The sequence below is a fragment of the Lagenorhynchus albirostris genome, chromosome 15 (assembly GCF_949774975.1).
Source record: "Lagenorhynchus albirostris chromosome 15, mLagAlb1.1, whole genome shotgun sequence".
NCBI lineage: Eukaryota > Metazoa > Chordata > Mammalia > Artiodactyla > Delphinidae > Lagenorhynchus > Lagenorhynchus albirostris.
Window position 1 is genome coordinate 21,488,799 of NC_083109.1, and position 13,655 is coordinate 21,502,453.

The window sequence follows — 13,655 nt, forward strand, 5'->3', positions numbered from 1 at the left end:
CTTGATCCCGGGTCTGACCTGACTGCGGGTCCATGTCTGTGTATCCAAGTATGCCTGTGTGTCCTGGTGCAATTGTGTGTCTGTATCTGTGTGTGTTTCTGTATCCAGGGGTCTCTGTTACCCAAGATCTGACTCTATGTATCCAGGTGTGTCTGGGTGTCCTGGTCTGTGTGTCCCCGTGGCTGCCGTCCCAGCCCTGCTCTGTTTCCCCAGGGGGCGCCCTTGCCCAACCTTCACTTCCTCCCTCGTCTCCTGACCCCCGGGTGCGCCCCAGCCGGCTGGTGGAGAGGAGCGTGGACCCAGACAGGACACCGCCTCCCCTCCAGGTCCCCGCCTTCCCGCAAGGCCCCGCCCCTAGCCCGCCCCTAAGCGGGCTATAAGTTCACCGTCGGTCTCAGCCTCTGCATTGCGCGTTGCTAGTGGTCTGCACTTGGAGAGTCCTGCCACGGGTCTGAAGAGCACAGCCACCACCCGACCATGGCCGAGGGTGAGTATCAGGGTCAGTGCAGTATCAGGGTCAGCGCCGCTGCGACCGCTCAGGGGCCTCGGCTCCAGCCATCCTTACCTGATCTCTGTGGTCCCACCGGTGCAGTGGGGGTCAGGACCGGGCTGGGCTCAATCCCTAAGTCCCCGATTTGGAGCGCAACAGGTGGGCTGGGCTGGGTGAGAGGTGCCTGGCTCCCAGTCCTGGCTCTGCCTGGGGCCTCAGCTTCCCCATCCCCAGGGCATAGTCATTAACCTCTGCCTTCCTGGATCAGATGAGGCAATGGAACACGAAGGCATGTTATGAACGGTAAAGTACTGTGTTAGCAGACCATTGTCACTTGTCCTCCGTCAGTTAGTGGGAGCTGGCTCCCTGCTACATGCCAGGCGTGAAGCTGTACAGAGGGTGCTGGCCTGGGCTCAAGTACTTAGTTTTGGTTAGTCCGTGGTGGTGTGTAACCCAAGCCTGGCTGTCTCCTTGGCCTTGGGGGCCAGAGAGGAGCTCCCAGCATCCTATGGGGGAGAGGCCTGAGAGCAGACTTGCTTTCCTAGGTCCCTCCCTGCCCTCAAGTTCTGCAACCCTGGTCCTTGGCCACTGGTTGAGTCTCAGTTTCCCCTCCTGTAAAACATGGACAGTAATGCCAGTCCTCAGTACATCTGTGAAAGGACTGGAGAAGGGGCTCAATTCATTTCCTACACACACACACACACACACACACACACACACACACGGGCAGGGCTACCATTTCAGAGGAGGGATTTCTACGATGGGAGATGCGCCTGTACTAATGCTGCTGGACTCAGCATCCTGGCTGACTCCATTTGGAGGTGGCCCCTGCACCACCGCAGCCCCCCGGAAGGAGGGTGGGCAGAGCGAACATGGAGAGGGGCCCGGGGCGCGTGGAGCAGGAACAAGCAGGAGGAACCACCGACGTGCCCGACCTGCTGTGTGATCTCGGGCCACCTTTGTCCCTCTCTGGGACCCGGCTCCCCAACACATGCGATCGAAAGCCAGCTCAGGGCTGGCTGTGACGCGTCACCTAGGCGGCCACTTGTGCCCCATGCAGTTTCCCACCCTGTCCCCAAGAGTGGGGTTCAGTAGACCTGGGGGACTCTGGAGATGCCAATTATGATAAGCCCCCTGCCCCATTGCCAGAGTGGCCACTTCCTACAGGGGTCCCGGTGGCCTGGAAGACCTCGGGTCCTTTCTCAGTGCAGAAATCCTAAGATCCTAGACCCCAGTGTTTCTGCACCTCTAGAGCTGGGCATGATTTCTGGAAATCTTTCTTCAGACAGTAGAGTGAGAAAGTGCTGCATCTGCCCCAGACCAGGGACTGACCATCTCCCTAAGGTCTCCTAGGGGGACAACGGTGGCCTCTTTCTTGCTTAAGCTCTCTGGAGTTGAAGTTTCCCAAAACAGTGTTTCTTCACCCCAACAGGCCAGCAGGAAGTTCTTCCCTGTGGCTAGCGGAGGTCTCTCTTGCTGTGATTGCAGGGGCCTCAACTTCCCCCAGGTCTCCTCCTAGGCTTGAAACAACACGGGACGTGGGCGGGGGATGGGAGGGGTGGAGGGGGTCAGGGGGATGGACAACAAATCCTGAGCTGTGAGTGAGGTTGTTACCAGTGCGGGCTCCCGAACCTACAGCCCTGGATTCAAACCCCAAAGCTTCAGCTTGTGCTTGCCGTGAGACCTGGGGCCGTGTAATGTCTCTGTCTACAAAGTGAAGGTAGTGGTAGTAGCTGTGTAGGTGGGTAGTTGTGAGGTTTAAGTGGAGATAATCCATGTCAAAGCCCTCGGCAGCTACTGGGCAATTTGCGCCTCATTTGGGGGCTATTCTGTGGCGGAAGGGAGGAGACCTGCATGTATGTCCCTGTGGAAGAACCCACTTGCTGGGTGACTTTGGCAAATCCCTGCCCCTGGGCCTCAGTGGGACCACATACTCTTAAGGGCCCCATAATTCTGAGCATCTCCCTTGCCCACTCCTCTCACCCTACGGTCCCCCTAATCTTGACCTTGATTAGGTCAGATTGAACTTGACAAGGTTTATGAGATTTGACCCTCACTCTCCCATCACCCCAATCCCTCCCCTGGTCTTCAGCTCCCTCTGAAAATATGGGAAAAGAGAACTTTCACATATCAAACTTTTGCCCAGGGCTCGGCCCTGGGGAAAGGGTGTCCTCTGCTAGACCTCACAGCAGCCCTTTGATGCTTCAGAAAAAGAGGCACAGAGAGGGAGAGACACCTTCCCCAGGATCACACAGCGGCACAGCAGAACTGAAACTCAGGTCCAGAAGACTCCAAAACCTCTGTCATTGAAAAAAATTTATATTATGGAGAATAATGAACATACATAAAAGTAGAGAGAACAGTAGAATAAATGCCTATGTTCTCGTCACCTGGTCCCAACTACCACCAACTTATGGCTACTGTTGCCTCCTGCCCTCACACCCCACAACCCATTATTTGGAAACAAATCCCAGGCATCACATCATTTCATCCGTAAATATTTCAATATATCTCTCCAAAGAATAAGGACTCCTTTTGAGACATAAACAAATTAAAAATTCCTTAATATCACCATTATACATCAGTATTCAAATTTCTAATTGCCTCATGCATGTAATAAATAGTTTTTAAAATCAAAATCCAAATAAGCGTCACACAGCACAGTGGGTTGTAATGTGTTTTAGGTTTCTCTTAGTCTATAGGTTATCCCTTCAACTTTTTTTTTCTTGTCTTTTCTGGGTTTTTTTTTTGTAATTTATTGGTTAAAGAAACCGAATACTTTACCTATAGTTTCCCAGAGTACGAATTTTGTGGATTGCTTCCTGGTTCTGTGTTTACATCTTCCTCAGTCCTCTGTATTTTCTGGAAATTGGAAATTGAACCTAAAAGGCAAAGCCTGTGTAATTAATAGATACCGAACACCACCCCCCTTTTTACCAAAAGAGCCCTCCAATCACAATAGACTAGCTCGTGTTTAGTAGGCATTTATTATGAGCCAGGCACCGGGCTAAATGGCTCACCACAGCCCTGTTAGGTGGGTCCTGCTGTCCCCACCTGTGGACACATGGGGAAAAGTGAGGCCCAGAAAAGCTGAGTTGCCTGAGGGTCCACGGCTGGGAGGTGCAAAGCTTCCCCACTTGCCGCAGTGCACGCAACCTGTGATTAAGAGCTGGGGAGGGAATTCCCCATCGGTCCAGTGGTTAGGACTCCGGGCTTCGACTGCAGTGGGCCCAGGTTCAATCCCTGGTCTGGGAACTAAGATCCTGCAACCCGCGCAGCATGGCCAAAAAAAAAAAAAGAGTTGGGGAGATTCAGGCCCAGTTAGCCCCTGGGGGACAGGGCGGGTGGGGATTGGGAAGGCTGGCTCCCGGGGGGCGCCCTGAACCCCTCACGTCCAGGGAGCTCAGGGCTCACAGCTGGCTGAGGGGTGGAACCACGGCTCAAGATCTGTCTCCACAGATCTTGTTCTGGAGAGATGTGACCTGGAGCTGGAGGCCAATGGCCGTGACCACCACACGGCTGACCTGTGCAGGGAGAAGCTGGTGGTGCGACGGGGCCAGCCCTTCTGGCTGACGCTGCACTTCGAGGGCCGAAACTATGAGGCCGGCGTGGACAGCCTCACCTTCTGTGCCGTGACTGGTGAGTCCCACGCCCGCACCTCCCTGTTCTGTGGTTTCGTTGTCCCCTGACAGACCATGGGACAGGTGACGCCGTTCCTCTTCGCCCCCTGAGAAATTCCCAGCAGTCATAACCCATTTTACAGATGAGGGAACTGAGGCCAGAGAGTGCAGAGATGTCTCCGCAGGCCCTCAGTCTTGTAGATAAGTCTGTGCTTCTGGACGCCTGGGTTCCTGACAACCTGTTGTCACCAGGGTTGAGGGGGAGGTTTGCCGCCACACGGGTCCATCAAGGTCCTGCCTGCCTTTTCCCACATGAGAACAACTTCCCAATTCTTATCAACAGCCACCCCCGCAAACCCACGCAACCTGATGAAGCCTCTGGGATCAGGCCCAAAGAGGGTCTGGTTGGTGGAGAGAACCCCAGCTGCTCCAGCCCTCTGAGTGGGCAGTTTTATGTTCCCCTGGTTCTTTCTCTAAGCCTTGGGAGGCTGCCTCAGGCTGGGGAGCTGGACAGACAGACCTGGGTTCTGGTGTGGACCAGACTGCCTACCCGCTGTGTGACCCTGGGCAAGTTGCTTAGCCTCTCTGAGGTAAAGCGCTCCTGGTGGAAGGTAGTTAGGTGAGAAGGGCCTGACATGAGGGAGTGCTCTGCAGATGTTAGCAGCTGTTTGCTGGTCTTGCTCCAGGGACTCCAGTGATGGCTGAAGGGACATTGAGGCCCCAACCACCCCATCCCCAGATGCCCAGTGTCCAGTCTTCTTTGCTATTCCCAGGAAAGTGGCCTTAAATGCCGAATCCCTGGGTTTGGCTTCTGATGGGAACCACTCCCTTGAGGTCAGAGAGGGGCCGCCTGGCTGGGACTCTGGCCCAAGTGTGGGAAAGGTGAGCTCTAGCTCTTTCTGAGGTCTCTGAGGCCAGAGAGCAAGCAGGCTGAGGCCCGTACTACCTGGGAGGCCGTTTGATAAAGCTTATCACAGTGCCTGCAGACCCGCCACGGATATCCCCTTCATCCCTTTCCTTCCTCCCCCTTCCCTTCTGGCAGGAACACACCTACTAGCCAGGGCACCCCCCCACACACATACCCAGCATCCTTGGGGTTCTTCCAATAAATCTGAGGGGCCTCCTGCAAGTCTCTGATCTTTCCAGCCTCAGTGTCCCCCTCTGTAAAGTGGAAGGCTGAATCCATGGCAGTTAAGTGCTGGGTGTGGTGCCCTGAGAAGTGTCAGGCTTGGCTTGATGAAAATCACATCTATGGTGTATGCATACTCATCCTGAATCCTTCTGTTCTGGAAGCATAACTAACACCCATTTTACAGATGAGAACTCTGAGGCTCAGAAAGGTCAAGTTACTTGCCCAGGTCACACAGTAAGTTAGGGACACAGCAGGATTGAAACCCTGACCCCAGAGTTGAGGCTTTTCATTGATGTGATCTGAGAGCAGGGACATTTACTTGTTCACCACAAGTGCCTGCCGGCCTCAGTTTATTCCTCTGTGAAATGGATGGTCGATGAACTGCCAACTTGGGTATTTCCCATCTCTTTTTCCTTCTTTCACTTTCAAGGTGTCCGAATTTCTTTCTCCTTCTTCTCCATTTGTCTAGGTAGCCTGACACTAGGTCACGAGGCCCCAAGTTCAGGGTTGGGGCCACGGGGGAGGCAGGCAGCTGACCTTCCTACTCCAGCAACTAATCTCTGTTCTCCAGTCTCTGCCAACTTATCTCAAATCATAGCCAACCTGCCCTGGTAACGTCCACAGCCCCCGGGGCAGCCACAGAAGGCACTGTATCTCTGGGTGCACTCGGCCTCCCTGTCTGAGCTACCGAGACCCTCCTGTGGGCTGGGGAAGCTGAGAAACAATACCAGGAAGCGGGGCCTTCTGCCTTGAGACCTGGCTTTGGTCAGCCCCCGACCCTGGGGCTGGCCTGGGCACCCTGCCCTAGTGTTGGAACATTCTAGCTTATGATCAGCCTGTCCTACCTCTTCAGGGAAACTGAGGCCCAGAGAGGGGAGAGAGCTGGCGAAGGTCATTCAGCAAATGGGGTGTGTGACCTGACCCCACCCATGCCCAGATGCCATGCATTTCACCCTGACAATTCGAGGCCGGACAGGCTCTGCTGTGGGGTACAGACCACAGCAGACAAGCACCACCCTTGTGAAGGAATAAAGCTCTGCTTCCCCCCAAGGCGGGCCGGGGTTGGGAAGGTGGGTCGGGTGAGAGTGAGGTCATCCTGAAGCAGTGAAAAGAAGCCTTCTGCAGCTAATAGGAGGCTTGACTCTGGAAGGTTCCCCTCATCCACCCCACCCAGGCCCTCACTGCCGTCGTCGGGGTAGTGGCCAGGACCCCTCAGGTCTCCAGGGCCATTTACCCAGGGGGGTCTCTGCGGCGCCTCTAGCCCCACAAAGAGTACCGCATGGAACCGCAGCCAAGGAGTTTTCTAAGCCAGTTTATGTGAGCAGCAGTGGGGCCGGGGGGGCAGCCCGTCCGCATCCCATCCACCAGGACCCCTCAGAAGAAAGGGGTGTGTAAGTGCGTGTATGTACACGGTTGCCGCGGGACGGAGAGAAAGGGAAATGTGTTTCCTGGCCTGTCCCTGAGGGTGGTGTATCAATAGTGATGGTGGCTATGGTACCTGGCCCAGGCCGTTACCATGGAGACCAGATCATTGATCATCCAAACAGAGTCTTTTCTGAGAATGAAAGGGGTGCCATTAAGAATTATGCTGGATAAACAAATGGGACCTAATGAAGCTTCCAGGCTTTTGCACAGCAAAGGAAACCATAAACAAGACCAAAAGACAACCCTCAGAATGGGAGAAAATATTTGCAAACGAAGCAACTGACAAAGGATTAATCTCCAAAATTTATAAGCAGCTCATGCAGCTCAATAACAAAAAAACAAACAACCCAATCCAAAAATGGGCAGGAGACCTAAATAGACATTTCTCCAAAGAAGACATACAGATTGTCAACAATCACATGAAAGGATGCTCAACATCACTAATCATTAGAGAAATGCAAATCAAAACTACAGTGAGGTATCACGTCACACTGGTCAGAATGGCCATCATCAAAAAATCTACAAACAATAAATGCTGGAGAGGGTGTGGAGAAAAGGGAACCCTCTTGCACTGTTGGTGGGAATGTAAATTGATACAGCCACTATGGAGAACAGTATGGAGGTTCCTTAAAAAACTACAAATAGAACTACCATATGACCCAGCAATCCCACTACTGGGCATATACCCTGAGAAAACCAAAATTAAAAAAGAGTCATGTACCAAAATGTTCATTGCAGCTCTATTTACAATAGCCCGGAGATGGAAACAACCTAAGTGTCCATCATCGGATGAATGGATAAAGAAGATGTGGCACATATATACAATGGAATATTACTCAGCCATAAAAAGAAATGAAATTGAGCTATTTGTAATGAGGTGGATGGACCTAGAGTCTGTCATACAGAGTGAAGTAAGTCAGAAAGGGAAGGACAAATACCGTATGCTAACACATATATATGGAATTTAAGAAAAAAAAATTGTCATGAAGAACCTAGGGGTAAGACAGGAATAAAGACACAGACCTACTAGAGAATGGACTTGAGGATATGGGGAGAGGGAAGGGTAAGCTGTGACAAAGTGAGAGAGAGGCATGGACATATATACACTACCAAACGTAAGGTAGATAGCTAGTGGGAAGCAGCCGCATAGCACAGGGAGATCAGCTCAGTGCTTTGTGACCTCCTGGAGGGGTAGGATAGGGAGGGTGGGAGGGAGGGAGATGCAAGAAGGAAGAGACATGGGAACATATGTATATGTATAACTGATTCACTTTGTTGTAAAGCAGAAACTAACACACCATTGTAAAGCAATTATACTCCAATAAAGATGTTAAAAAAAAAAAAGAATTACGCTGGGACCACAGGCATAAAATGAAACTATCCTGGGAAAACTGGGATGTATAGTCACCCCAACTTTACCCCTTTCGGTCTCAGTTTCTGTATCTGTGAAGTGATTCAATTGAGCTAGACAATTACCGCATTCCACTCCAGTCTCAAAATCTGTTATTTGGCCTGAGAATTCTGATTTGTAATATGGTCTCTTTGGATGACGCTGGGGGTAGTTCATATTTACTGCATAATTACTATGTGCTAGTCACTACTTTAAACTCTCACTGATTCTTCTAAACAGCGTTAGAGGTGGTAGTGACAATAATTAATAATAACTATCATGTATTGAGCACTTACTATGTGCCAGGCACCTTGCAATGTGCTTAACAAGCATCACCTTCTTTGAGCCTCACAATGACCTTATGAGGAGGTATTGCAATTGACCCCATTTTACAGGTAAGGAAACTGAGGCACAGAGAAGCTAAATAGCTTGTCCAAGGCCACAGAGGCAGTTTCAGACCTGGAGTCGAACCTTTCCAGGCGTGTAGTCTAAGCCTGTTTTCTTCTTTGATGAGAAAATCGCAGATCAGAGAGGCCTGGTGACTTAGCCCAGGTCACACAGCACTCAGGGTCTAAGTGGTGGAACCAGACCTAGGCTGGCTCTCGGGCCCCAGTGCTGCCCCACTTCTCCCCTAAATACTGGCTCTGGAAGACAGGGAGCATTTAAAGGCTTACAGCTGGCTCCTGGCACTCAGACAAGGCCCCAGAGGCCTGTGTCATGCCAGTTAGTTCATAGTTATATTTGGGCCTGGGAGTGGGTGGGGCTGGCAGGTGGCCCCTCAGTGAGCAGGGCCCCATATTGTCAGTAGTGAGAGGGGGGCAGAGCTGCAGGGAGGGAGATGCAAGAATAAACAGAAAGCCTCCCGAGCAGCCGCCCAACCAGGCAGAGAAGGTTTTGTTTCTTCTCTCTGCCGCCCAAGTCCAGAAAGAGTGACCAGCACCCCTCTCCCTCCCCATGACTCAGACCTGCCTACATGGGCTAGGCCCTGCCCTCCAACTGAAAAAGAGCTAGTTCAAGACAGGCTCTCACCACACGGAGCCCTGAAACCCCCCCACTAGGGAGCATCCCTTTTGGGAATGAGAGGCACCTTGGAGGCAGCCCAGGGCCTAGAGATGTGGGCTCAGATGTTAGCTTTGCTGCAGACCCCTGGGATGTTCTTGGGAGAGCCCTTCTCTCTGAGCCTCAGTTTTCCCTCCTGTACAAGGGGTCTTGGGAGAAGCAGGAAGTGCCAAGGTGCTTTGTAAAGTGTAAAAGGCTGTAGGGAGGTGAGGGGTAGTTCTGGCTCTTCGTGGCTGCCTATGGAGATACAGAGGCAAAGTTGGAGGGGCCCTTGGGAGATAGACACCTAGACCTGCATTGGCCAGCACCCTCTGCTAGCCAAGAGCAGGCAGGCTTTCAGACAGGCCCCACTGGGGACATCAGAGGACCAAGGTCCCATTCTACTCAGAGTCTCGGCTTCTTTTTCTGAAAGTTAAAGGATTTAGGCAGGAGAGGAGGACCTTCGGAGAGTATCTTGCCTAATTCCTGTCCATGTTACAGATGGGCAAACTGAGCCCAGAGAAGAGAATGGTCTTCCCCAAAGTCACGCCAGTCCAGAACAGTGTGACTGTGACCCTGTCCCAGGCCACACTGTCCCCTCTCCCAGGAGGAACCTCCCGGGAGATTGAGGACGTGCTGTGTGCCCGCGTATTTTCACGTATTCCCACAAAACCGTCCTGCACATTTTGGGGTCTGATCCCCATTTTACAGATGAAGAAGCTGAGGCTCAGAGAGATGAAACCTGTCCCCAAAGTTCCCTCAATGGTTGGTGACAGAACTAGGCCTCAAACCCAGGCCCAGGGGACCCCAGACATGTGCTCTGCTCCTGCCAGCCCTGGCGCTCACCCCCCCTCACCACCCCTGGCTCACGGCCCCTGCTTTCTCCCGCTGCAGGCCCAGCCCCCAGCGAGGATGCCGGGACCAAGGCCCGCTTCGGGCTGTCCGATGCTGTGGAGGAGGGTGCCTGGGTGGCCACAGTGGTGGACCAGCAGGACAGTGCCCTCTCGCTGCAGCTCCGCACCCCAGCCAGCTCCCCCATTGGCCTGTACCGCCTCAGCCTGGAGGCCTCCACTGGCTACCAGGGCTCCAGCTTCGTGCTGGGTCACTTCACCCTGCTCTTCAATGCCTGGTGCCCAGGTGAGCTGCGCTTCATCCGCGGGGCAGGGTGTGGAGATGGGCAGGGCTGGACCCACCCATGGGAACCACTGAGGGTGGGGGGATGGGGCGGAAGAGACATGCAATTGAACTGAGTGAGGCCTACTCGATACAGTTCCGTGCTCCAGCCTCCCGAAGACCTCGTGATGTCGGAACTCATCATTCCCATTTACAGAGGAGGAGACAGACTTGCGGAAGCAAAATGACTTGCCCCAGCCTACATAGCTACGAAGGGATCTCACCCCGTGTCTGAGGCCCTGGCACCGTGAGCTGGGCCTGGAGGTGGCCCGGGTTCAGGAGCCCCGTTCAGGAAAGGGCTGCCCAATGGATGCCCAGGGCCGCGGCTTTACGCCTGGTTCTGTTCCGTGGGGCTCTGTTTTAAATCCCACCAGACTGGCTTGGGGAAGGGAAACAGGGAGGTGGAGGGGCGGGGTACCCAGGAGAGGTGGGCAGGAGCAGTTTGGTCACCTAAGTGCCTCCTTATGCACTCTTTCAGTGATGGCTCTCAACAATCCCCAGGGGGAGAGGTTAGCATCCTCGTTTTACAGACGGTAAACTGAGGCTCAGAGATAAGTGGTTTTAGGCAGGTCCTTCAAGAAGCAAGTGGGCGATGCTGGACAAAACTAGAGAGTCCGGGAGAGGGCTGAGTCTATCTCGATGGGAGGAGACAGGGGCGCGCCACAGGCCTTCCTCAGTTTCCGCATGTGACTTACAAGACAGTGGGCTCTCTTTCCTTCCTGCTGCTACGGAGCCCAGCAGAGAGAGAGGCCTTGTGGGTGGGGCCAGCTGGGAATGGGCTGTCCCTCCTCAAAGCCTGGGGCCCAGGGCAGAAATTCTGGCCTCTCCAGCATCAAGACAACCAGCTTCTTACTAGGCCACTGCTTTCTTTCTTTCTTTCTTTTTTCTCCATTTTGGGGCATTTTATTTGAACAGAAAGATTTTTAACTTTTCTCTTTTACATACTTTCGCTTTTATTTCTAATTATAACAGTAAGACATGAGAACACCCTCTGTATAAAAGCTTCAAGCACTACAGAGAGACAAGCCCCCCTTGACTTTCTTCCTTGTGAAACACCATTATTAGATGTCTTTGGGGGGGTTATCTCCTTAGATTCCAATGTATGTGCCTGGAGAAGTCACTGTATTTTTTCTTCCTTCCAGTTTTATTGAGATATAATTGACATACAGCACTGTATAAGCTTAAGGTGTACAGCATAATGACTGTACACGATGACTTATGTACCTCGTGAAATGATTATCACAAGTTTAATGAACATCCATCATCTCATATAGATACAAAATTAAAGAAAGAGAAAAAATTTTTTCCTTGTGTTGAGAACTTTTAGGATTTATTCTCTTAAGAACTTTCACATGTAACATACAGCAGTGTTAATTACATTCATCATGTTGTACAAGACCTCACTGCATTATGGGTTTCCCCGTCTTTCTTAAACATAAAAGAATCTTACCATATCCATCAGCCCACAACTTGGGTTGGTGTTTTTCTCCCTCTACTGTACATCTTGAGGCTCTTTCCGCATCAGTCTGCAGACATCTGCTCATCCTTCTTAAGAGCTGGGAGTGCCCTGGGTCTTGCCGGGTGGATGGTTCATTAGTCTGGCTCCCACCCACAGGCATGAGTTGATCCCCTGTGGCTTATCAGAGGGAGGAACACCCTTGATCACATGCCCTGTGGCCACACGGAATGGTTTCTCAGGACAGAAGTGGCCTTGCTGGACCCACTGTCCACTCATTTTGATTTCAGTCAATGTGAACTTACAGCTAGTTGGCAACCCTGCCCGCAGGGCAGGAACGTGGCAGTGCCCCTCCCCGACCCCAACACCGTGGGGTTTCAGAGTTCAGGGAACGGGGAGTGAGGGTCTGGGGTATGTCCCCTTCCTGTGTCCTGGCCTCCTCCCTGACAGTCAGCCAAGCAGCACAGTGACTAAAGGGACCCACATCCTAGGCCGGGAACCGGTGATGCGGAGGCAGGAAGTTGGGCTCAGTGGTGCTGGGCACACTAGGGGAGGAAGCTGCTCTCCCTCTGGGGGGAGGGGGGATCTGCCCGTGACCTGGGGGCCTCCCATCCCTGAGCTCCAACATGGTTGGGGTCGGGATCTAGTGGCCCCAAGGCCTCCACCTTTACCAGCTAGAGACCTGAGCGGGGACATCATAGTCCCAGCTTCCTGGGCTGCGGTGGGGACAATTCAACATGTGCTGACACCTTCACTGGATGAGAAAGTACTGTGGGCTTTGCCTTCTTTAAATTCTTCCTCCTGTGCTACCACTGATTTACAGCCACATAGTTTATTTATCTGAAGGCTGATGTTTATTGCACAATCTTCAGAGCCACAGGGCAGGACGCAGAAGACACCCAGCCACTTTCACGTTTGCTTCCTCCAAGCTGTAAAGTTGCTGGTCGCTGTAGGGGAGCCCAGGGGTCTGAGGGGCCGGGCAGCTTCATCCCAGGCACTGGGCATGTTTCCCCAAGCTGATTTCAGTAGGCACGCTGCCTGGGCCTGCCATACTTTTAGGGACCCATGAAAATGTGTTAATTTCTTTTAAAATCAGAAGAAACAAAATGAATGTTCAGGCCAGAGAATGTGTTTTAACATATAATATTAATATGTTCATCATTATACCAATGCAGTCATAAAATATATTTTTGTTTTTTTTATTTTTTTGTGGAGGAAGGAGCCCATGGAGGCAAAAATGCCCAGAGCCGACCAAAGTCATACCATGGCTCTGGAATTCCCCTTCCCAGCCTCAATTTCACTTGTGAAGTGAGGATTAGAAAGGCCAGGCTAACCTTTGCCTTCCAGTCATCTGGCCCCACCGCCCCAGGCGCTTTTCTGTCGTCACTAGCCACAGGGAACTAAGTGCCCTGCGTCTTCCAGCAGGCGCACCTCTGCTCTCTCTGGTCCTCTGCTTAGAATGTCATCCAGGCAACCTTCAGATGCCAGCGGACCCCCCAAGCTGGACAAGGACCCTCCTCCCCTGAGCTGCAGTGACACTTTCTCGGCTTTCTCTCCACCTGAATGATGCTCCTTCCTCGCACTGGCTCAGGGCTTTAGCTTGCAAAGCACCTTTCAGACCTGGGATCACGTTTTACTCTTAGGGAACACAGTCAGGTGGCAGGAGAAGAAGTGACCTGCCCAGGGTCACACAGCAAAGGAGACTCAGAGCTAGGGGGTTCCTGACTCGTGGCCCAGCGAGTGTGCCTGTCCCTTGTTTTGGCATCAGTTTTCCCATCTGTAATATATTCTTGAGCCTCAGTTTTGCCATCTGTAAAATGGGGCTTCCAAGGATCCCTTCCACATGGGGCTTTTGTAGAGATTAAACAAGTTAATATATGTCATACATTTATCATGGGTCCTGGCACATGCCAAGTGTTGGATAAAAGACA

The 13,655-nt window shown here is 52.4% G+C and overlaps 1 protein-coding gene across 1 annotated transcript in view; it reads left to right on the plus strand.

The window, feature by feature from the left end:
* The first annotated feature begins 398 nt into the window (after positions 1-398).
* TGM2 (transglutaminase 2) overlaps positions 399-13,655 on the plus strand; it is a 33,318-nt gene continuing 20,061 nt past the window's right edge. The window contains exons 1-3 of the mRNA XM_060123705.1: positions 399-487; positions 3,950-4,129; positions 9,990-10,232. Coding sequence (XP_059979688.1) covers positions 478-487; positions 3,950-4,129; positions 9,990-10,232 — 433 coding nt within the window. The 5' untranslated portion in view covers positions 399-477. The remainder of the gene's footprint in view (positions 488-3,949; positions 4,130-9,989; positions 10,233-13,655) is intronic.